Genomic DNA, 22,958 nt, shown 5'->3' on the forward strand with positions numbered 1-22,958 from the left:
CTGGCACTTAACTACTCAGAGTCAAAAAGGACTGGAAAAGCACAGCAGGTCAGGCAGTATCCACGGAGCGGGAGAGTTGACATCTCGGGCATAAGCTCTCCATCAGAATTTCTGATGAAGGGCTTATGCCCAAAATATCGATTTTCCTGCTCATTGGATGCTGCCTGACCTGCTGTGCTTTTCCAGTGCTACCCTTTTTGACTCTGACTCTCCAGCATGTGCACTCCTCAGTTTCTCTGACTTATCCACTCACTGCTGATTTGGTGTAAATTTTCACTTTGGGGCAAGAAGATTGGCATTGTACTCCTCTCTAGTCCAATAGCTCCAGATGCTAGTTCCTCACCTTGTTGTTTCTCATGGTCATGAACCTGCTGAAAAATACATATATTTAGATGTCAGAACTGGTTGGCTGTAATGGGCCACTCGGACAATTGATTGTTGAGACTTAATCCAAGCTAACAATGAGCTCTTGAGGGCGGAGGAGAAAAGACTATAGCAATAAAGTTTGCAATTAAGTGGTTTCCGTGCACTTGCAAACTATTTAAAGTAGGAATGCTTTTATTTTAGTGAACATGTTCTCAATTTCTATCCTTTAGGCCAAATTTCTAGTAGCTGATAAGTCAGGCTCAGCAACAGTTGTGTTGTGGAACTCCCTGTGTATGGATTGGTACAGACATCTAGAACCAGGGATGGTGGTGCATCTGCGCAACTATGTTGTGAAGAAAAGTTACACCACACGTATGGGGCAAAACCCTGAAGTTTCAAAGGAGCCAGCACTAGGTACTGTAATAATGCAGCTGTCTTGTTTTGTCTGTTTAAGACACTGAAGCTTTCCGTTCTGCATTTGTAGTTTTAGAGTAATGTTCCCTCTATACTGCTCCACCAAACGCTTGCTGGATAAGTCCACATGGGTTAGACACAAATAAAACACTATTACCTCAAACACTTAGTGTTACAGCTAGATAGATCTCAGAAGGAATCCAAGCTTGACAGATAATATGTTTAATTATTGTATAGAATTAGAAAACGTGGAGAATAGGAACAGGAGTAAGCTATTTGGCATGTTCCAGTATTCAGCATGATAACGTCTGATCCTCTTTCTCAATGCCCATACTCCTACCTTATGCCTACACTATGTTTCCTTTGGTCAATAGGAATCTGTTTCTTTATTAATGTATTCAGTGTATTGGCTTCCATAGCCTTCTTGATCAAGCATTCCAAAGGTTCACCACCATCCGAGTGTCGGAATGTCTCGTCATCTCAACAGAAGTAGCCTGTTCTGCTTCCTCAAGTGCTGAAGATGGTCGTTACACCTGCCTCAGGAGAGAAGAGCCCTGGGACCAATGCAAGACACTTGGAATTGGATTCACCATCAAGAACAAACTTGTTACTGACTCTGAGGTTCCTGAGGGCATCACGATCACATCCTGACTGTCTACAACTTGCCAAGAACCGCTAAATAACAGTCATGAGTGTCTGCTCCAACTCTTTATGCCATAGATGAATCCAAAGAAGGCTTCTATTCTATCTTGGATACCATAATCATCAACCTCCTTTGGGAAGATAAAATTATCTTTCTTGGAACTTCACTGCAGGGTTGGAAAGGACTTGCAATCCTGGAAAGGAACTATCAGAAAGGAAGGAGTTCAGAATTGCAACTGCAGCATGATTCTTCTGCTCACCAAATATGTGGAACACCAAATACGTTGGCCGTCTCCAACACATTCTTCTGCCAAAAAGACCATTTCAGGACTTTGGGGAGGCATACATGGTTTACGTATTGGGACATGATCAAAAACACCATCATTTGATCCCGAGACCAAGGTGCTGTCCTCGTTACCGAAGTGGTCACCAAAGCAGACAACTGCTGCACAGGCCGCTGTCTCATTCGTTCCTCTGTGTCCATCACATGCCATCAGAAACAGCTGAAAACTAGGAAACAGTTCAGGGAAAGGCTCAAAGCTGAGTGGCTTCAAGAATGACTTTCTAATAATGTCTTCACCAAAATCCCCAAAGAGTTGATTGTAAGGGAGTGAAGGAAAGAACTGAAGATGGTCATCAATCTATGCTGTGAAGAAACCATCAGCTACAAGACGGGGAAAGACCAAGACTGTTTTGATGAGAATGACCCCATTATTCATCCGGAAGAAGTGGAAAGCTATCCGGGCCTGGCAAATCAATGTCATCAGCGGGGCAATGAGGAGAACTCAACAAAGGCAGTCCTACAAAGAAGAACTAGGGAAATAAAGAACCACTGGCAGACTGGAAAAGTTAAAGAGCTGCAATTCCTTGCCAAGAAGCACAACATGGGAGACTTCTTCAGTGCCACAAAGGAAATTATTATATCCAGCAGCATTGGCACCAAATCAGTACTAAATCAGGATAGAACTAAGAGGCAGAGGAAAATATCAGCCTCTGGTAGAAACATTTAATGGAACTCTTAAATCACGATGCAATAGTAGGTGAGGAAGTGTGGATGAACTCCCCAACTCCCCATCGAAGGTTATCTTAGACTCCCACCTAGTGTGGCAGAAATCAAAGCCACCATTAAACATGAAGAATGGGAAAGCTGTTGGAGTGGACGGGATACCAGTGGACATTTTAAAACTTGGAGCAGAGCTTACCTGTCATCCCCATCCAATGTTCCTGAAAATTTGGGACAAAGAAGAAATGAAAATGTGTTGCTGGAAAAGCGCAGCAGGTCAGGTAGCATCCAAGGAACAGGAGATTCGACGTTTCGGGCATAAGCCCTTCTTCAGGAAGGGCTTTTTTCTTGACAAAGAAGAAATCCCTGCCGACCTCAGGCACGCTGCCAATGCCGCTGTCTTCAAGCAAGGAGACAAAGTGGACTGTAGGAATTACCAGGAATCTCTCCAGTCTCCATCAGGAAGATCAATGCCTGAATCCCTTCTGAGGAAATCCTTTCTGAAAGCCAATGCGACTTCTGACCAAGCTATGCAAGTATGGACATGATTTCACTGCTCAGCAACTCGAAGAGAAATTCCATGAGCAATCCAACTCGCTGGCGTTCATTGATCTGACCAAGACTCCTGATTCAGTTAATCAGGGAGTGCTATAAAGACCTAGTCAAAGGTCGGCTCTCCAGAGAAATTCGTATCATCATTCATGTCATCCATAGTAAGATGTGGTGACAGTCCTCACTGACAAAATGTAATAATCCTTCTGAGGTCAAGACAGGAGTCAAGCAGGGATGTGGCATTTCCGCACCCTTTTCTCCAGCTTCATCACTACTCTTTTTTTTATCTTGTCAAGAACAAGCTTCTGATGTGGACATTGTCGTCACGATGGACAGAAACGTTTTCACCCTCAATGGATTGAAATCTAAGGGGGTAACTCTGACCTTGTTTGTAAAACTTCAGTATGCGGATGACAATGTCTCCGAAGACCATCTTTAAGCCTGGCTCAACACCTTTTGTGGAAACATACCGAAGAATTGGTCTCCGCGTCAACCTGAAGAAGACTCAAAATCTTTTATCAACCTATCTCAGTCAAGTTCAATAGACAAAACCTCTGAAATGTGGATTGTTTCCCCTTCCTGGGAAGTTACCTCTCGTCTAAGGCAGGCATTAATGTGGAGATTCAACATCACATCCAATCTGTGAGCGCTGCCTTCAGACGCCTAAGGATGAGAGTCTTTGACAATCGTGACTTCAGTGCTGATAGCAGGATTCTTGTGTATAAGGCAGTCAGCTTTTTGACTCTCCTACATAACTCCAAAACTTGGACTAAGTATATACATAACCTCAAGGACCTGGAGACCACATCAGCTGAGAGTTTAGGTATACTAATGTCAGTGTCCTTGGAGCAGCCAGTAGCACTACCGACAAGACCATATTCATTGAAACTAACACCACTGGGCCAGCCACAAGCTTAGGATGCCTGAGTTCCAACTGCCAAAGCAAATCTTCTTTGCCTAGCTCAGGGAAGATACTTAAATGAGAAGAGAACAAAGAAAGCACTTAAGAGACTTGCAAAAAGTTTCCCTCAAGAAGTGCAACATAGGTATCAATGCATGAAGGACACTCTTTCAGGAGAAGCTGACTTGGAGGAAGCGTGTGTTTGAATGGAGACAATTCTTTGAGAACACACAACGGCAAGAGGAAATATGGAAAAGGAGCCAGGCATAGGAATGTCAGCGATCTCAAGGCCAACGAACAATTATACCTCGTGGAAGCACCTCTCAGATATGTGGTCGGGCTCATCAGCCACACAAGGACTCTCAGAACCCATGACCTGTGACACGCAACTTCGTAGGTGTCCATTCCTGTTAGTGAGGGATTGCCAATGGCACCAATTGAGGGTAATGTGTATGAGATGCTATGTGGGAATAGATGGACATAGAGACCATGAAGGGCCGTGGGGATGCGTGTTTAGAATAACTTGGCATGAGGAGCCATTGGTGTGGAGCATGAGGGGGTGTATACCCTGACATGGGTAGGCATGAGAAGAATCTTTTGCACTTGTATTTCAAAAGATTCTCCCATTACCAATTCTGGTTGTAACGTCTTTGAATCGTGACTTTGAAAAAGTTATCCAACTCCATTAAGATTGTGGAGGACCAGGACTTGCCTACCTGTACACTGGAGCTAGCCATATTGGGAGTGGAAGGTGCATGCTTACCACCTGAAACAATCCCCACTCTTGAAAGGCTGTGGTGAAAATTCATAACTGGGGAATAGAGGATGGGATTCTGAGAATCTGGTTTTGGTCGTCTCTCCCTGACTTAATGAAAATCTTAGCCTTTATATCCACCTAAGAGAGCAGACAGGTTTTGTACGAAAGCTGCTGTTTTTCTGAACTTGAAGCAGTCCCTTAGTACTGTAGTGACGGCCTATATTCTGTCATGTGTATCAGGGGTAAGTTTCTCATTAATCATGGTGCCATGGCTCAAACGTATTGCTTCTCCAAGCTCCCCAGACGTGTTAGCCAAGTAGTAATTTGTACAATAAACCTTATACAAAATTATAAAATCAAGGCCTTAGATGGAGACAAGAGAGAATAGCAGATCTTCAAATGGATGCGTTATCACAGAATTACCTGCTCTGTATCTCCACTTCAACCGAAAATGACAATTTTTGTTGATTGCATGTATGTGTAACCACAGAAGATACACTTTTAATTAAGATAATGTCAATGACCTTTAGTTCGTTATTGAACTTTGCTGTTTAACCTTTGCACTGTTTCCAGAGCTAAATTTAAACCCAAGGAATCCAGCAGCTGAAATTACCGTGATCAATGACGAGGATGTTAGAGAAGAGTGGCACTTACCAGCGCTGCAGTATTGCTTTGTCACCAGGTAGCACACACTTCCTGCTTTGTGCTAAATAACTCAAATAACCCTTAAGCAAAATAGCAGCCTTGAAGAAAAGAGTGGCCTTAAAGCGTGATCCAACCTCAGGACCAGATGTTTTCCATCCCGGGGTTTTAAATGAAGTAGGTAACTATAATCTTTTAGAGTCTCCCTGATTCTGGAACCGTTCCTTTACATCGGAAAGTTTTGCACATTTCTTCACTGTTTAGGAAAGGTGAGAGGAGAACCAGGGGATTATAGACCAGTTAGCCAAATATCTGTTGCCATGAAATTGCTAGAGTCTTTAAAGAAAAATGAATTAATTACAGCAGCAGAAAGCCTTGATCAGAAAGAGCAAATGTGAATTTGTAACGGGTGAGCTGTGTCTGATGAATCAGATTGCATTTTTTTTGAAGTTCTGACTGAAGTAGTGAATGGAGGATTGTTTTTGGTCGTTATTTGAATTGACTTCCAGAAGGAATTTTAGGAAGTTCCTAAAGAGACTGTTAGCTACAATTGAAACTTCTGAAGTTGCTGGTCTAGTTAGGAAACTGCCTGGCAGTCAGGAAAAATGGAGAGGTTATTTAATTAGCAAAATGAAATCAGTGGTCATAGAGTCACAGTGATGTCCCTCATGTATTGGTACTGTGGACCTAAACAGTTCACCATATCTCTTAATAACTGAGCTGATGGGTTAGAAAGCCATGTAGCCAAATTTGCCAATGCAACAAAGATAAGTAAGCAGTGTAGATGGTAGTAACCACTGTCATGAACAGTTACAGAAGGTTATCAAAAAGAGTAATGGAAGTCTGACCTTTACATTGAGATGAAAACAATACAAGGTGGTTGAACCTGTATTTTAGCTGTACAAAACATAGTTTAGACCATGTCTGGAGTGAGTGCAAGGAGTTTTGTCAACTGCATCTATCTATTGATCATGGACACAGTACAAATAATTTGCCTTAGGAGAAGGGAAATATTTTTAAAAAGGACATGAGTAATACCTTGTTCACACAGAGGGTGGTGCATCTATGGAATGAGCTGCCAGCGGAAGTGGTTGAGGCAAATGCAATTACAACATATAAAAGGCATCTAAATGGGTATATGAATAGGAAGGGTTTAGAGGGATATGGGTCAAATGTTGGCAATTGGGACTAGGTCAGATTGGGATGTCTGGTTGTGGCGGACAAATTGACCTGAGGGTCTGTTTCTCTCCTGTATAGCTCTGTGACTCTATATCTGGACATCCAGGGTTACATTACAGTTTTTTAAAATTAGAATTTTATTGTCACGTGTATCAAATATAGGAATACCTCAATATAGTTTTTAAAAAAGTATAAAGTCTTACATAAACTAGGGATCTGTTTCTGGAATTAGATGGTAAAGGGGTGATCTAAGTGAAAATGTTCCTACCTCCATGTTTTAGGGGATGAATATTCATAACTAGGCTGGAGAGGGCGCAAGAGGAATATCTTAGTTTTTCAGAAGTGTAATTAGGAAACACTTTTGTTCACTCTCAAAGTTGTTCTGAACTCACTACACTGACATTTATTGGTAAATTTCAAACTGAGATTGATGCTTGTTAATTAAAAGAACATTTTTGGGATATGAAGTTAGGTTGTAAATCAGTCATGGTTTTGTTGAACGATGAAACAAATAATTTTAATTAACCTGCCTTGACTTACATCCAGTTCAGGTGAAGCTTTAACTTGGGCTTTTAGGCCAAAACATAGGGACACTACCACTGCCCCACAGGTACCCCTTAACATTTATGACACCTCTGGGACAGGTGGGAGTAAACCTGGACCTTCTGTCCCAAAGTTAGGGACTGTACCATTGTACCTTAAGAGTCCTGAATGGTGGATTAGGGTTGGATAGAATTCCATTTATGTCATGATGAACTTTCTAATAACTGACGAGGCTAAGCACCTTGTGCATTGCATGATAAGTTGAAATGATGTAGTTACATATTTTACTAACACTGAAATGTATTGGGATTGAGTAATGTTTCACTTTCGTCAGTGTGCTAGTCATGGATGTTGGTCATTCTCTAGCTCCTTATCCCAGAATCCATTGAAACTATGGGCAGAGTCTTATTAAAACACTATCCAACTGTAGAAAAACATTGACGATCCCTGACAAAGTTCATGTCAGAAAGATGGATCTTAGTTGTGACGGCCATCCATATTAGAATAGCCTGTCGACATACTTTTAGAGTTCATTTTTTAAAAATTTGTGCATCGGGGTGCTGAGATCACTGACCAGTTCCTCATTCATTTTCCTGGAAAACGTGTGGTAAACCACATTCTTAAACTGCTGCAGTCCTCGGGTTCTGTAGACATCTGCAGTGCCGCAGGAAGCATGTTTCAGGATTTTTGATCCTGTTATTATGAATGTACGTTGATGTGGTATTTTCATGCATCTGCTGCCCTTGTCCTTTTCGATGGTAGAATTTGGGTGTTTGGAAGGTGATGGTTCTTAATTATATGCTATTTCTATAAATTTGACATGATCTTTAGCTAACTACGAACTCCCTTTTGAATCCTCTTCTTTCTCGTCGGGGTCTCTGCTATTGTACCAATATTGACCTCTCCTTTTTGTTTTTCACTCATTGGGACAATTCACAAGAATTGGAGGCGATGGCAGTCACTCGCTACCGAATATAGTTGTCTACTTTGGGTAGAGTGTGTCATCAGTTCTGTGGGGTTTTTGCATGGCTGCTGAGCCCAATTCTAGAGCCACATCTCCAACCACACATTTGGCAGCTATTTCCAGGAGGTGGCATTGATCCTTGGCATTGAGGGTGTTTGCATTTCTTTCTCTGCTTCCTTTTCTGTGCTTCCTCTTGCTGACTGTCATTCTCGAAGAATTCTATTCCTTCATACAAGAATTCCCTCTGAGTTGGTTTCTTCTGAACGGGGATCTCCCATGCGTTGATATCTGTGTTGCATTTCATAATGGAAGCATTCAGGGAGTCTGAGACACTCTTCCTTTGTTCTCTTACTTGAGTATCTTCCTGGAGCTGTATGAAGATGATTTGCATTGGCAGTTGGAGCTCGGGCATCCTAAGTCAAAAGGTGTGGCACTGGAAAAGCACAGCTGAAAATGTGTTGCTGGTTAAAGCGCAGCAGGTCAGGCAGCATCCAAGGAACAGGAAATTCGACGTTTCGGGCATAAGCCCTTCATCAGGATTTCCTGATGAAGGGCTTATGCCCGAAACGTCTAATTTCCTGTTCCTTGGATGCTGCCTGACCTGCTGCGCTTTAACTAGCAACACATTTTCAGCTCTGATCTCCAGCATCTGCAGACCTCACTTTTTACTGGAAAAGTACAGCCGGTCAGGCAGCAGGAGAGTCGGTGTATCGGGCATTAGCCCTTCCTCAGGAATATTGGGGGGGGGGACACGGGGCTGAGAGATAAATGGGAGGGGGTTGGGACTGCAGGGAAAGTAGCTTGGAAGGCGATAGGTAGATAGGTCAGAGCAGAGGGTAGAGCGGATAGGTGGGAAGGAAGATGGACAAGTAGGATTGTTCGAGAGGGCAGGGTCAAAGAGGAGGGTTGGATCTGGAGTGGGATGGGGGAGATGAAGAAACTGGCGAAATCGGCATTGATGCCATGTGGTTGCAGGGTCCCAAGGCAGACGATGAGGCGTCCCTCCTCCAGGCATTGGATGGGTTGGATTTGGCGATGGAGGAGGGCCAGGACTTGCATGTCCATGGGGGAGTGGGAGGTGGAGTTGAAGTAGCTGGCCATAGGGCGATGGGGTTGTTGGGTGTGTTGCCCTATGCTTGTCCTCCCGGCTGATGTGGGAAATCCATCTCAAACAGCCTTAATGCTACCTCTCAGGGGCCTTGAGGCAGCATCTATACATAATCTCAAGTTTTGGAGCAATATAGAAGAGTCAGAAGAATAATTGTAGTCAGTTCTGATATCACACGATAGTTCCTTTTTCATTCAAACTCTGGTTATAAGACAATTGTGCAATAGCCACGTCATTTAAGCTAATGGGACTGAAATTGCTTTCTAGACAATACAGGTAAAGAAAGTTCACATTTTGCAAATAATGGTATAAACTCTTCAATTGTGTTAAAGCCAATTTGAGTTATTAGCAGAATCAGCTGTACTTTTGCATTGCAAGATCTTGGTACCAGCATGAAAGTTAAAGACCATCATCCTTAGGCATCTAAAAGCAACACTCACAGATTGGACGCAATGTCAGATCTCCGCATTAATGCCATTCATAGATGAGATTTAGCTTCCTTGGTAGAGGAAATGTTCGATGTTTCGATTTTTGTTGATCTTAATGGAGGAATGGACTGAAATTTGACTTGGGACAGGTTTGTAAAAGGTTTGAGTCTTCTTGAGGTTGAGGCTGAGATTAATTCTTCGGTATGCTTCCACAAAGGCATTAAGTAAGGTTTGAAGATTCAATTCCGAGAGTGCGGAGATGATCTCCTCCGATTACCGAAGTCAAGTGAGCTCTGTGTTGTTGTCTTCGTGAATTTTGACTGGTTGAGGTGGAAACATTTTCTCTCTATTCTGTAGATGGTGTTGGTGATGAAGATGGAGCAAAGGGAGGGGTTGATGACACATCTTTGCTTGACCACTATCTTGCCCTCAAAGGATTCTGTTATATTACCATTGATGAGGACCGTCACCAATATCTAGCCATAGAGGAGACAGAGGATGTTAATTAATTTCTTTGAGTAGCTGGTCTTTGACAGGGTCTTTCAAAGCACTTCTGGATTGACTGAGTCAAATACGGAACATTGTTACAGTATGAGTAGATTTGATTTGACGTATTATTGTCACATGTACTGAGATACAGTGAAAAGTATTGTTTTGTGTGCTAACCAGATACATCATACCTTACATAAGTGTACATTAGAGTAATAGAACATAATGTAGAATATAACGTTATAGCTACAGAGAAAAATCAACTCTAATATATGAGAGGTCAATTCATAAGTCTGATAACAGCAGGGAAGAATGAGTTCCTAAATCTGTTGGTGCATGTATTCAAACTTTTGTATTTTCTGTCCAATGGAAGATGGTGCAGAGAATAGAACTGGGGTAGAAAGGGTTTTTGATTATGTTGACTGCTTTCCTGAGGCAGCAGAAGTGTAGACAGAGTCATAGAAGGAAGGCTGGTTCGTGTGATGGACTGGGCTGTTTTCACAACTCTTTGTACTTTCTTGCAGTCTTGGTTAGAGGGTTGTGATGTATCCAGACAGGATGCTTTGTATGGTAAGAGTAAGAGTCATTGTGGATATACCAAATTTTTTTAGCCCTCTGAGAAAATAGAGCCATTGGTGTGCTTTCTTGACTGTTGCATTGATGTGCATGGACATAGAATGCTGATTGGTGGAGGTGTTACAATGGAGAATGCAACAAAGTAGATAAATCACCTGGGCCAGTTGAAATATTTCCCACGCTGTTGCAAGAGGCTGGGGTCAAAATAGCAGGAGCATTGGCAAGAATTTTCAATTCCTCTCGGGCCACAGGAGAGATGCCAGAAGCAAGAACAAATGTTTCTGGAAAAGCTCAGCAGGTCTGGCAGAGTCTGTGAACAGAAATCAGAGTTAATGTTTTGGGTCTAGTGACCCTTCAAAGTTTGTGAGAAGATTTGTAGCTCGGGTGCTAGTTGCTGTGGTTCTGTTCGCCAAGCTGGGAGTTTGTGTTGCAAACGTTTCGTCCCCCTGTCTAGCTGACACCAACTAGCCACGAAACGACATGACCAGCTATCCTTAGTAGCCACAAACGCAGATGACAAGCAACATGAGTTTGACTGGGACAACACTACTATTTATAGGGCAAGCCAAACAGAGAACAGCCAGGGAGTTCCTAGAGGCATGGCACTCATCCACAGATTCTATCAACAAACACATCGACCTGGATCTAATATACCGGCCACTGCAGCGGACAGCAAGAACTGACAACCGGAAGCGGCAGAGACAAGCCACTATAAATGCCGGAGGAAACATCACAGAAGCGCTTCACAGGAGGCTCCCAAGCACTGAGGATGTCACCTAGAAAGGGGACGAAACGTTTGCAACACAAACTCCCAGCTCGGCGAACAGAACCAGAACATCTAGTGACCCTTCCTTAGAACCTAAGATATGCCAGAAGATTGGAGGGCAGCCAATATGGGGCTGTTATTCAAGAACGAGCAAGGGATAAGTGAGGAAACTACAGGTTGGTCAGTTTAATCTTGGCAGTGGGAAAACTGTTGGCGCTGCAGGTCATATCCACATCCCTCAAGTGAATTAAGGAAAACATTGCTGAGCGATAAAATTAACCAACACTTGGAGAGGCAGGGATAAGTCAAAAACAGGAAAGTAATTTTTCGAAGAGGTAACCACGTGTGTAGATGAGGGCATTGACATAGTCAAGGCTTTCAATAAGGTGCTGCATGGGAGACTGATAGTGCAGATAAGAACCCATAGGATCCGAGGAAATTTGGCTAATTGGATCTAGAATTGGCTGAATGGCAGGAAGCAGACATGATGGTGGAGGGATGTTTCTGTGACTGGAATGCTGTGTCCATTGGGGCTACGCAGTGTTGGGCCCTTGCTGTTTGTAATATACATTAATTATACAGACTTGAATGTAGGAGTGCTGATCAGTAAGTTTGTAGATGATAAAATTGATGGGGTGGTAAATAGTGAGGAGGATAGCCTTAGATTTCAGGAGGGTATTGACGGGCTGGTCAGTGGTAAATGGAATTCAATCTGGATAAGTGTGAAATGATGCACTTGGGCTGGACAAAAAAGGCAAAGGAATTAATGATGTACCGTAGGATCCTGGGAAGCATGGAGGATTGGGGGATCTTGATGTACATTACATCGGTCTCATACGTTGCAAAGAAAGTAGATAAAGTGATTAGGAAGTCATATGGGGTATAGAGTTTAAGATTGGAAGGTTGTGCTAAAACTGTACAAAAAGTTGGTTAGGCCACAGCTAGATAATTGTATGAAGTTCTGGATTCTACACTCTGGAGGGATGTGATTGCACCAGTGAGATTACAGAGGAGTTCATTTACCAGGATGTTGTTTGGGCTGGCGAGTTAGTAACTAAGAGCAATTGGATAGATACACAACATACAACACACACACACACGACATGATTGAGGGGCATAGATAGTGTAGATAGGAAGAAACGTTTCCTTTTGTTGCAGGGCTCAGTGACCAGAATCATAGACTTACAGTAAAGGGCAGGGGGTTTAGAGGGAATGTGAGAAAACTTTCTTCATTAAGGGGGTGGTGGGAATCTGGAGCTCACTGCCTGTAAGTTAGTAGAGGCAAAAACCCTCATCACATTTAGAAGTATTTAGATATGCTTTTACAATGTCAAGGCATTACAAGGTCATGGGCCAAGTGCTGGAAAGTGGGGTTAGAATAATTAGGTGGTGGTTTTTGATCATTGCAGACTTGATGGGCTGAAGGGCATTTTCTGTGCTGTAAACCTCCGTATTCTCCAACTTAAGCTTAAACGTGCTTGCTAAATTGTACATGGTAACAGATTGGTAATTGTATCTGTATCATTGTTGATGCAGGAAGGAACTATCAGAACTTGCCTCTGGCAATTTGTGCAGTATCATTGGCTATGTTACTTTTGTCGGTAGACAGGAACGCATTCGAATCAAAGGTATGTATCTCACTCTCCCAGGCATTTCTCACTTCCTGTACTTAACCATAGATTTGTATTACTCCCAAGGCCTGTCAACCTCTCTACCTCATTCCCAGGCATCTGTCATTCACTGTACCTCACTCCCAGGGTGCCTGTTACTCCCTTTTCCTCTCTCAAGCATCTTTCACTCCCTCTACCTCAGTTCTTAGATTGGTCAGCTTCTCCTAGCATTGTTCATGCTGTGTACCTTACAGATTTGTGAGATTAATGGCCAGCTGTGCTGTAAAGTTCAGTGACATGGATTATACAATGGTCTTTTAATGGTCTTCCTTAATATCTCCTCACATATGAGGGCACGCACATTGGGTTAAGGGAACTCAGTCCAGTTGTTTCATGTTCAGTTGATCTTTGCAGAGCGACCTGACGAATTCCTGGTTTACCGCTGGCTGCACCTGATTGATGGAACATCCTCAGAACCTTTTGTCCTGAAGCTTTTCTCAACCTCTCAGCCCGAGATTCAGAGTCAGATATCCCCGTGCAGCATAGCAGACAATACCGGTAAGAGACTTCACGTCACTTGGCGTTTGTGGTCTTTGTGAAAAAATGTGCTCCCATGGCTTACTATGTAGCTTGACATGAAACTGGGGGGAAAAATAAAGATGCATCTCTGCCGTGTCTTTCACAATCTTGGCATGTGTAAAAGCAACCAGCTCTGCTAAAATATGGAACATGTGGCAGCCAGGTTGTGCACAGTAAGGTTCCACAATATTGCATGCAGTTCTGGTCTCCCTCCTGATCAGAAGGATGTTGTGAAACTTGAAAGGGTTCAGAAAAGATTTACCAGGATGTTTCCAGGGTTGGAAGGTTTGAGCTACAGGGAGAGGCTTAATAGGCTGGGGCTGTTTTCCCTGGAGAGTTAGAGGCTGATGGGTGACCTTGTACAGGTTTATAAAACCATGAGGGGCATGGATGTAGGGTCTTTTCCCTGGTGTCCAAGGATGTTATAGGCTATGTGGTTTAGCCATGGGAAATTCGGGTGTGTGTGTGTGGTGGGGTGGGGGGGGGGGGGGGGGGGGGGGGGTGTTGGATGAGAGGTGTTTCACTGGGCTATTGGGGACATGATGTCCCAAATAGCCTTCTCCGCTCTGTAGGGATTCTATGATTCAACAGGGATGAAAATTATTGGGAGTATGCAGGAATGTAGACTGGAGGTTAAAATTAGCCATGATCTTATTGAATGGCAGAGCAGGCTTGAAGGAATGAGGGGCCTATTCTTGTACTTTGTTCATACTGTTCAGTAAGGAATATTCTGAAAGGGACACACCAGTGTGTTGGTTGTGCATTATTACCAATTTCCAGATTCCAAACTGTTCAGGAACATTAGCAAAGGGGGGCCTCAACTTAGATGATGCCAAGATAAACTGAATGATTCAACAAAAACCCATGCTCAAAAGTGTTTCTTTTTTTTTGATTTAAGTGACCTTGCTTGTGTGTACGAATGTCATACTGGAATGCAAAACGATCAATCCCAGTGGGGAAAGAAAAGCATTTCCTTACCTGCAAAGCACAGCATACAGCCAGGTATATGTCAATGGTATGTATATGGCGAGAGGACGTCTAGTGCATGTATTGTTGGGAAACTGTGAAGGAAGGGGCCCTGTTTTCTTGGACTTCCTCATGACTATAGGGATGGGAATGAATAGAGTGTGGGGTGAAGCCTAACAATAGAGGGTAGGTTAGAAAATATTGTAATCTGTAGATTTTTGTTGGGTAAACATTTTGAGTGTCTTGGACAGAAGGCAGATTGATGAAGTTAAGATATAGATCAATCTAAGAGTTTGACAGAATGATCTCCCGTTCTATGTCAGTCTCCTGATGTAGGTTACTTGGAGGGGAGAGAGACTTGAATTTGGTTCAGCTGACACTTTTTAACGAAAGCCTGATCAGATGAGAAAAAGTTTAGTGCTTTGTTGGAGATGCAGAGGACCCTTAACAGAATCGTTCTATGAATGAAGTTAAACTAATCCTCTGCAGCGCACTATGTTTGATTGCTAGAGGCACATATGCCATCGCAAAACTGTCCCATAAAACAGAATAAGGGGACGCCCTTTTAAGATGGAGATGAGAACTTGTTTAGTTATAGAAGCTCATGAGACTTTGGACCTCTACTTTGGAAGTAGAATCTTTAAATAGTTTTGAAGGAGGAAAATATATTCTTGATATTAAAGCAGGTGAAAGGTTATTGAGGGTAGGTGGGAAAACGGCATACTCACATGAGTCATGATTTTATTGAATGGTACAGCAGGCTTGCGGGACTGAGTGATCCCCTCCTGAACCTGATTGATACTTCTGTAAACTTAAGAGCAATTTGAGGCCCTAAAAACAGCTGAGGATTGTCCTTGTCTTTTAGACCAATTGAGATAGGATGTTTTGGTCACTGCATTGAGTATAGGAGTTGGGAGGTCATGTTGCAGCTGTACAGGACATTGGTTAGGCCACTTTCAGAATATTGCGTTCAGTTCTGGGTCTCCCTGCTATAGGAAAGATGTTGTTAAACGTGAAGAGGTTCAGAAAAAAAAATTACAAGGATGTTGCCAGGGTTTGAGCTATGGGGAAAGGCTGAATAGGCCCAGGCTTTTTTTCCCCAGGAGTGTTAGAGGCTGAGGGGTGATTTTATAGAGGTGTATAAAATCTTGAGGGGCATGGATAGGGTGAATATCCATGGTCTTTTTCCTTGGGTAGGGGAATCCAAAACTAGAGGGCATAAAGTTTAAGGTGAGAGGAGAAAGATATAAAAAGGACCTAAGGGGTGACTTTTTCATGCAGAGGGTGGTATTTGTATGGAATGAGCTGCCAGAGGAAGTGGTGGAGGCTGGTACAATTCCAACATTTAAAAGGCATCTGGATGGGTATATGAGTAGGAAGGGTTTAGAGGAATATTGTCCAAATTTTGGCAAATAGGACTAGATTAATTAAGGATATCTGGTCAGCATGGACAAGTTGGACTGAAGGAACAGTTTTGTTGCTGTACAGTTCTGACTCTATGTAGACAACTATTGCCCCAACTCATTATCAGTTCAGAATGGTAAATGAGCCTGGAATTTGGTGGGCCTGCCACTGCACCAGATCTATCCAGGAGGCAGGAAGTGGTGTGTGACATTATGAGCAGTTCCCCTGGCCTCTGAGTATTGAAATAATTCACTGCAATAATTCTTAACTTAGGTCTTAATGTTTTTACCTTCACCTGTCCCCTTTAGGCCATCATCACGGGAAATTATATGTGAAAAACCCAAAGGTAAAGGAGTTTATTAATTGGATACAATCTGCCAAGGATCAAGAAAGGGACACGTTAAGTCAAACTCAGATTGGTGGATGTTACACCTATCCTCCCCTTCCTTCCAGTGAGCGGGATTATCGACGTGAAATACTTGGTGAGGAAGCTGGAAAACTGGTCTCTTGCTTAACATTGGTGTTGCATATTTCTTTTATCTGTTTTAGCCTTCTCTGCTCCGCTGCTGTCTGCCTTCCCTCTTAGAAGGCTATGGCCTTCACTACCACTGCAGAATGTTGGGACATGATCAAAGCTGATACGTCCATTGCAGCCAATGCTGACCAAGTGCTTTGCTGTAGGAGTTGCAGTCTGTCTGTTGCTCTGCCTGTCCTTATGGTGGATATAAAAGATTTCAAGGCCACTATTCAGAGATCTCCCTGGTGTCCTGCAATTATTCAACATGACTGTCAAAACATTGTTACTTTAAGGTAGGTTGCCCTCCTTTCTATGCTATAAAAGTTAGATTCACAAAGACCTACAGCATGGAGACAGGCCTTTTAGCCCGAACAGGTCCACGCCGACCAACACTAAACCCATTTCCTTGCACTTGGCTAAATGCCTTTTAAATGTTACTAAGGTACCTGCCACAACCACTTCTATTGGCAGCTCATTGCACATGCTTACTACTCTCTGTGTAAACATAAATTGCCTCTCAAGTTCCCTTTTATTCTTTCCCCTCTAACCTTAACTGATGCCCTCGAGTCCTTGATTCCCCAACCCTGGGAAAAAGAAGCATGCACCTGAACTCCAAGGTCTCTGTGTTCCACTACACTCCTTATAAGGCTCTACCATTCATCATGAAACTCCTACTTTGATTTGATTTTCCAAAATGCAAGATCTCACACTTATCTGTATTAAACTCTATTTGCTATTTCTCAGCCCACTTCCCCAGCTAATCAAAGTCCTTCTGCAATTTCTGATAACCTTTCTCAAGGTTCACGAGATCTCCTATTTTAGGGTCACCTGCAAACTTACTAATCATGCCTTGTATATTCTCATCCAAATCATTGCTATAAATAATAAACAGCGATGGGCCCATCACCAACCCCTGAGGCACTCCACCACTCGCAGGCCTCCAGTCTGACTAGCATCCTTCTACTGTTGCCCTCTGATTTGTACCATCAAGCTATTTGTGAATCCAATTTGCCAGCTTCTCCTGGATTCCATGTGATCTAACCTTCCAGAGCAGCATACCATGTGAAACCTTATGAGAGGCCTTACTGAAATCCATATAGCCTGTCCTGCCCTTGTCAACCTTCCTGGTCACTTCATTAAAGAACTCTAACAAATTCTATGCTGCTTACTGTGATCTAATATAATCTTGTCGAGCATATGATATAGAAACCAGCAGTGCCTACAGGAACATTTCTACCTTTAATTTTAAGGAAAGTCAAATCTATCTTTCTTAGGTATGTCTCCCTTGACTACGATGTCTGAGCTGAAGCAGTGTATGAATCAGCTGGAGTACCGAGAGTATAGGCAGGTCACCATCCAGGGACGAATCAAATCTGTAAAATACCAGATACTGGGCAAAATGGATGAGGAGGTAACAGAGATGTCTAAACAGTTGTTTTACATTGGGATTGGGGGCAAAGGGAATAGGCTAAGAATGGAACATTGTACGAACACATTGACTCAAGTAGTGTTGGGAAAGGAAAAAGTTGTATTTGTTTGTGTACGTCCAGACATGCTGGGTGGAATCACCAGGGCAGCATTACCTTACTCAGAGACACCTTGTGTCATCTGTGCTCAGAGATTGCACTTTAACGTCTGTGGGTTCAGATCCCACTGCAGAGAATTGTGCATTATATCCAAACAGATTCTCAAAAAGTGGATTACGGATGAAGGTAACAGATGAAACATCAAATGAAGGCCCTCTCTGAATTCTGGTTAACATAAAAGAACCTAAGGAATTCTTTGAAGAAGACTGGGAGGGGTGTTTGCCTAGTCTCGTGGCTGATGTGTATACGTGACATAACATTATGAGAAAACAAGTTTTCTGACCATTATCTGATGACAGCTTGCTGAACACAAATTGCTACTGTGCTTCCTACATCGTGACAAAGACATTACAGCCAAATGATTATTTTTAAAGTTGTTTTAAAATGTTTCAGTGTCATTTTGCACGGAAACATGTTTTGTTATTTTTTTCATGTCAGTGCACCGATATTACAAGATACCCTCCCTATCTTACAAGGCTTTAATATGATTCTCACCACCTTTCACCATATCAGTGGTTTGTGCTGGGTAAAGAAGACACTGACGTAGGCTTTTGTGACGTTACATCTTGGCGGTAAACAGGAAGTTTCTGTCATTATCAGATTTCCAGCCTATCAGGTAGCCAGTTGGTTTATCTGGCAAGTTCTTGTCTTACAGTTCACTGAAGTCTATAATGCTGTTGGAGGAACTGAGGAGTATGAAGAATTGCTTGACGCTGACCAGCCATTTCAGCGCACAAGAGGAAACAAAAGTCCTGTAATCCCTATCGTGAGGTGAGACTTATTTTCCATACATGGAATTATTTCCTGTTGTTGGAAATTCGTGTTTGTGAAGGCAAGATATATTTATTTCTAAGGTCTCCAGTTGGGGACTCGTTCAGGCAATTCTAAGTCAGTTATTTTCCTGGGTAGGAAAATCAGCTACTTTGTGCTGGAGATCTCCTGTCCCCTGGTGAAGGCAATGCCCAACATATGGGGTCTGAATTCGGATCTCGCTCTGCCTGTTTCACATTCATGAATTTGAATAGTGAGTGTCAATAAGTTAGTTGACTGCAAAGAGCTTTGTGATGTCACCTGGTGTTCAGCCAGTTACATTTCTAGGAGGGTGGGAGTCGGTCATTGGGAAGATTATCAGAAGTAGGAATCTTGGGTGATGTTCTCCTCCATCTTCCAGAATCCTCATGTTTTGCTGCCAGGGCTAATGCCAGATAATTCACTGCAGACTAGAGAATGGATCAGAGGGTATTCCTCATCTTGTTGGGCAAGTTACTGTGTCAAACAACTGAAGCAACAATCAAAAGACATAATTAGCAGCAGTAATCCAGGAGAGTGAAACCAAGATTGGAAAGGTAGTCAAAAGGTTGTGATGAGGTGACGAACTTGGCTTTTAGTTCCTCTATGTTGAGATGTAACTGAAGGAGCTAACAATTCACACAGTTTAGAGATATTGGTGGGGCAGAGGAGGGAGAATGAGGCATACAGTAGGAGGCACTGCAGTGAGACCTAACCTCAGCAGAAAGGAAGACGCCACCTTCTCTGTGTTGGAAATGTGACTGAATTAATATGCTGGAACTTTGTTTCACCAGTGGACCTCCTCCGAAGAAACAAGCTGGCTTATCACAGAAAAGAAAAAGAAAAGGTGTATTCTGCGAGAAAAAATGTACACTAGTGAGGTAACTGAAGCATTCACTCGCTCTGAATGTCTTGCTGCTAGTGCTGCACATCTAATGGCTGAACTCCAATTCTTTTCTCAGGTTGCTGACTAATTCTAAATAAGTGAAAGAGGGAATTTGTGACAAACCTTTTAGCCCAGCCAATAGTGAGAATGTGAACTTGCTACAATAGTGACTGAGGTGAATTGTATCGATATATTTAAGGAAAATCTGGATAAATACATGATGCAGAAAAGAATAGAAGACTGTGCTGGTGGGGTCTGGTTAAGAGGTAGCTTGTATAGAGCATAAAGTTTACCATGAGCCAAAAGGGGTGTTTCTGTGCTGTAAGCACTGTGTAATTCTTGTAGCTCTGCATTTGAATTCTCCATGAGCTCATTTGTCTTCACAGCCCAGCAATGCCTCGCCTTTAGGCTGGAGATTTTCTCTATGTTCCCTTGCTTAGCTCCACTGTGCACAATTTCCAAATTGTTCAGAACTCGAGAACAGTGTTGTAGCTTGTACAGCATACAGAAACATCATCCTTTTAAACATCACAAGCTGCATTTCTTTTAATGCACTGACACCATGTTCCATTGTTTAGATCCTCTGCTCTCCAACTTCTGACAGCTCCATGTTTTTCTGCCTCTACTGCAAATGTGGTGATAATGCCCCTGGACACCTTTTTAAACCTCTTTACTGAATTAAAGCTCTCCACTTAAAAATAGATTGACACGGTTATTTAGCATAGAACGTAAAGAGTGGGAATAGACGTTAGCCTCTTGAACTGACTCTGCCATTAATTAAGATCACAGCTAATCTGATTATGGCCTTACCCACACTTCTGATTTCTGCCCACCATAACCTATGACTGTTTTGTCGATCAAAAGTATGTCTCAGCCTTGAACATTAGTCATGGCCAGGAGAAAGTGAGGACTACAGATACTGGAGATCAAAGTCGAGAGTGTGTTGCTGGAAAAGCACAACAGGTCAGACAGCATCCAAGGAGCAGGAGAATCCACGTTTCGGGCATAAGCCCTTCATCAGGAATGAGGTTTCTGGGCCAGGGATGAAAGATAAATGGGAGGGGGTAGAGCTTGGGGAAGGATTGTCCCAGCCCCAAGTCTCCATCTCGGCACCACCCTCCTGACCTGTCCATCACCTTTTCCAATCTATCTGCTCCAACCCCCTGACCTCTCCCTCACCTTCATCTACCTATCGCTTTCTCAGCTACCTTCCCCTAACCCACCCCCATCCCCCATCTTTCAGCCCCCGTCCACAAGCCTCATTCCTGATGAAGGGCTTATGCCCGAAATGTCAATTCTCCTGCACCTCGGATGCTGCCTGACCTGCTGTGCCTTTCCACTGACACACTCTTACCCCATATTCAGTGGCCGGCTTTCACTGCTGTCTGTTGGAGAAAATTTCAGAGATTGACAATCCTATGAGAGAAGGAATTTCTCTTTTGCTTCTGTCTTAATGGGAGCTCCTTTATTATTTAACTCTGTTGCATAGTTTCAGATTCTTCCATGAAAGGAACCTCCTTTCAGAATTTTGTAATTCAACAAGATCACCTCTTCTATTTGCTGTTTAGCCCCAGTTTGATTAATGTTTCTTCATAAGGTAGCTGCTTCGTCTTAGGTATCAACCTGGTGAACTTTCTGTGAACTGCCTCCTTAAATAAGGAAACCAAAAGTGCACACAGTACTCTGAGTGGCATCTCGCCAATTCCCTTTTTACTTGTAGCAAGACTTCCTACATTTATGTTTTTAAAAAAAGTACCCTGGACTTGAGGTACAGAGTACAAATTCAAAGCATCTGTGTGAAAGTTTGGTAAACTACTGGTTGGGCCTCAGCTGGAGTGTTGCTTCAAATATTACGTTTCACATTTTCAAAAGATACTGAGGCTTGGAGAGAGTGGAGAAGAAATTTACGAGGATGGGGGACTTCAGTTCTCAGACAAAATTGAGCATCTGAGATTGTTCTCCCCAAGGTTTAAAGGGAGATTGGCAGAACGAGAGGGGAAATGAGGGCAGTTGCTTTCTATGGGTTGAATTGGAGAGATCTGAAACACGCTGTCTAAAAGGATGGTAGAAATCAATTTAAAAATGGCTTTCAAAAGGGGGTTATTTGCAGGGCTATACGGAAAAAGCAAAGAAATTGGGCTAATGGGAAGACTGTGTTTTAAAGAGGCACAATGGGCTGAACGGCTTCCTCGGCCATATCATTTTGTAAAACTGTATCTCCTCAACTCTGATTTCTGCCACCTTTAGTACTTGTAACAATAAATTCTGATTCTCACTTAACCTCTCTCCAGTTTAGAACATTGGCATGTGAAAGCACCACATAATATAATTGGTTCCTTTTTAACCTAGACTCTGTAGGGATACAGGATCAGCTCGGGTGGAAGAGAACGCAGCTCACCATCCACGAAAGCACGAGAAGGACGTGAACCGTGATGCAAGTCCTGGGAAAGGTTCGAACAAACTGAGCTTCCTTGCAGCGTTCTGTGCTTTGTTCTGTTGTTAGGATGTGGCATGGGGTTATCATCCCAAAAGTGATAACTCCTGAAGTCAGAAAATGACCGAGCTGTGACCCTACTTTCCACCATTATCCTTAGCATCTAAAGATCTGGATGTACTCTGTGACTAGGTTCTCAAGTGCAGCCTGCCAGTGTTGGTGAGAGACCAGAAGCCAGCCAGTCGCTGACAAGCTCAGAAGCCCTCACTTTTAAGAGCAAGTCAGAGGGCTGACATCTTGTGGCTGTAGAGATTACTTACGTGTGGAACCACGTCTGCTGTGTTCGAATTGGGTTTGGGAAGGAGTTAATTGACCCGTTGCTATCTCTAAAAGGGATTACACACGTTATTGAGAGGCTCATGTGATATTATCTGTTGGCACCAATTCATGTTCCAGCTTATTTTCATTCAGATAGTTTATCAGTGTGCAAGCAGTCTTATGTAATGGAGAAAACCAGGATTAGTTTGAGATTGTTGTAATTAGAATCATGGCTCTTATGGAGGCAATCTTGCCTATGCTAGCTTTTTAGTATCAAGCTAGATTCTGCACACTGCAGTTAAATATCTTTTAAATTGTTATTGAATCTGTGTCCACTCATTAATTTCAAGTAGCGTATTACAGATCATCACAACAACAAAATTGAAAAGTCTCTGTTCCTGCACCTTCCTACCAAATTGTTTCAGATTAGCTTCTATTGCTGACCTTATTCTTAAGTGAATCCCTTAACATTTCTTTGCCTTAAATTTCATCTGCCAGGCGTCTGAAAGACAGCATAGATAAAGGCACTTTGGCCCATT

At 42.8% G+C, this 22,958-nt stretch overlaps 1 protein-coding gene across 2 annotated transcripts in view; it reads left to right on the forward strand.

Moving 5' to 3' along the window:
• Window positions 1-22,958, forward strand: part of LOC132835336 (RPA-related protein RADX-like) — a 39,449-nt gene that overhangs the window by 4,572 nt on the left and 11,919 nt on the right. For both annotated transcript variants that reach the window (XR_009647304.1, XM_060854782.1), the window contains exons 3-12: window positions 597-780; window positions 5,209-5,317; window positions 12,867-12,958; window positions 13,355-13,498; window positions 14,418-14,534; window positions 16,198-16,371; window positions 17,681-17,817; window positions 18,648-18,763; window positions 19,576-19,662; window positions 22,017-22,117. Coding sequence is in view for 1 of the 2 variants with exons in the window: in XM_060854782.1 (XP_060710765.1) it covers window positions 597-780; window positions 5,209-5,317; window positions 12,867-12,958; window positions 13,355-13,498; window positions 14,418-14,534; window positions 16,198-16,371; window positions 17,681-17,817; window positions 18,648-18,763; window positions 19,576-19,662; window positions 22,017-22,117 (1,261 nt within the window). In the remaining variant the exon portion in view is untranslated. The remainder of the gene's footprint in view (window positions 1-596; window positions 781-5,208; window positions 5,318-12,866; window positions 12,959-13,354; window positions 13,499-14,417; window positions 14,535-16,197; window positions 16,372-17,680; window positions 17,818-18,647; window positions 18,764-19,575; window positions 19,663-22,016; window positions 22,118-22,958) is intronic.

The sequence above is a fragment of the Hemiscyllium ocellatum genome, chromosome 44 (genome assembly GCF_020745735.1).
Source record: "Hemiscyllium ocellatum isolate sHemOce1 chromosome 44, sHemOce1.pat.X.cur, whole genome shotgun sequence".
In the NCBI taxonomy this organism is placed as follows: Eukaryota; Metazoa; Chordata; class Chondrichthyes; order Orectolobiformes; family Hemiscylliidae; genus Hemiscyllium; species Hemiscyllium ocellatum.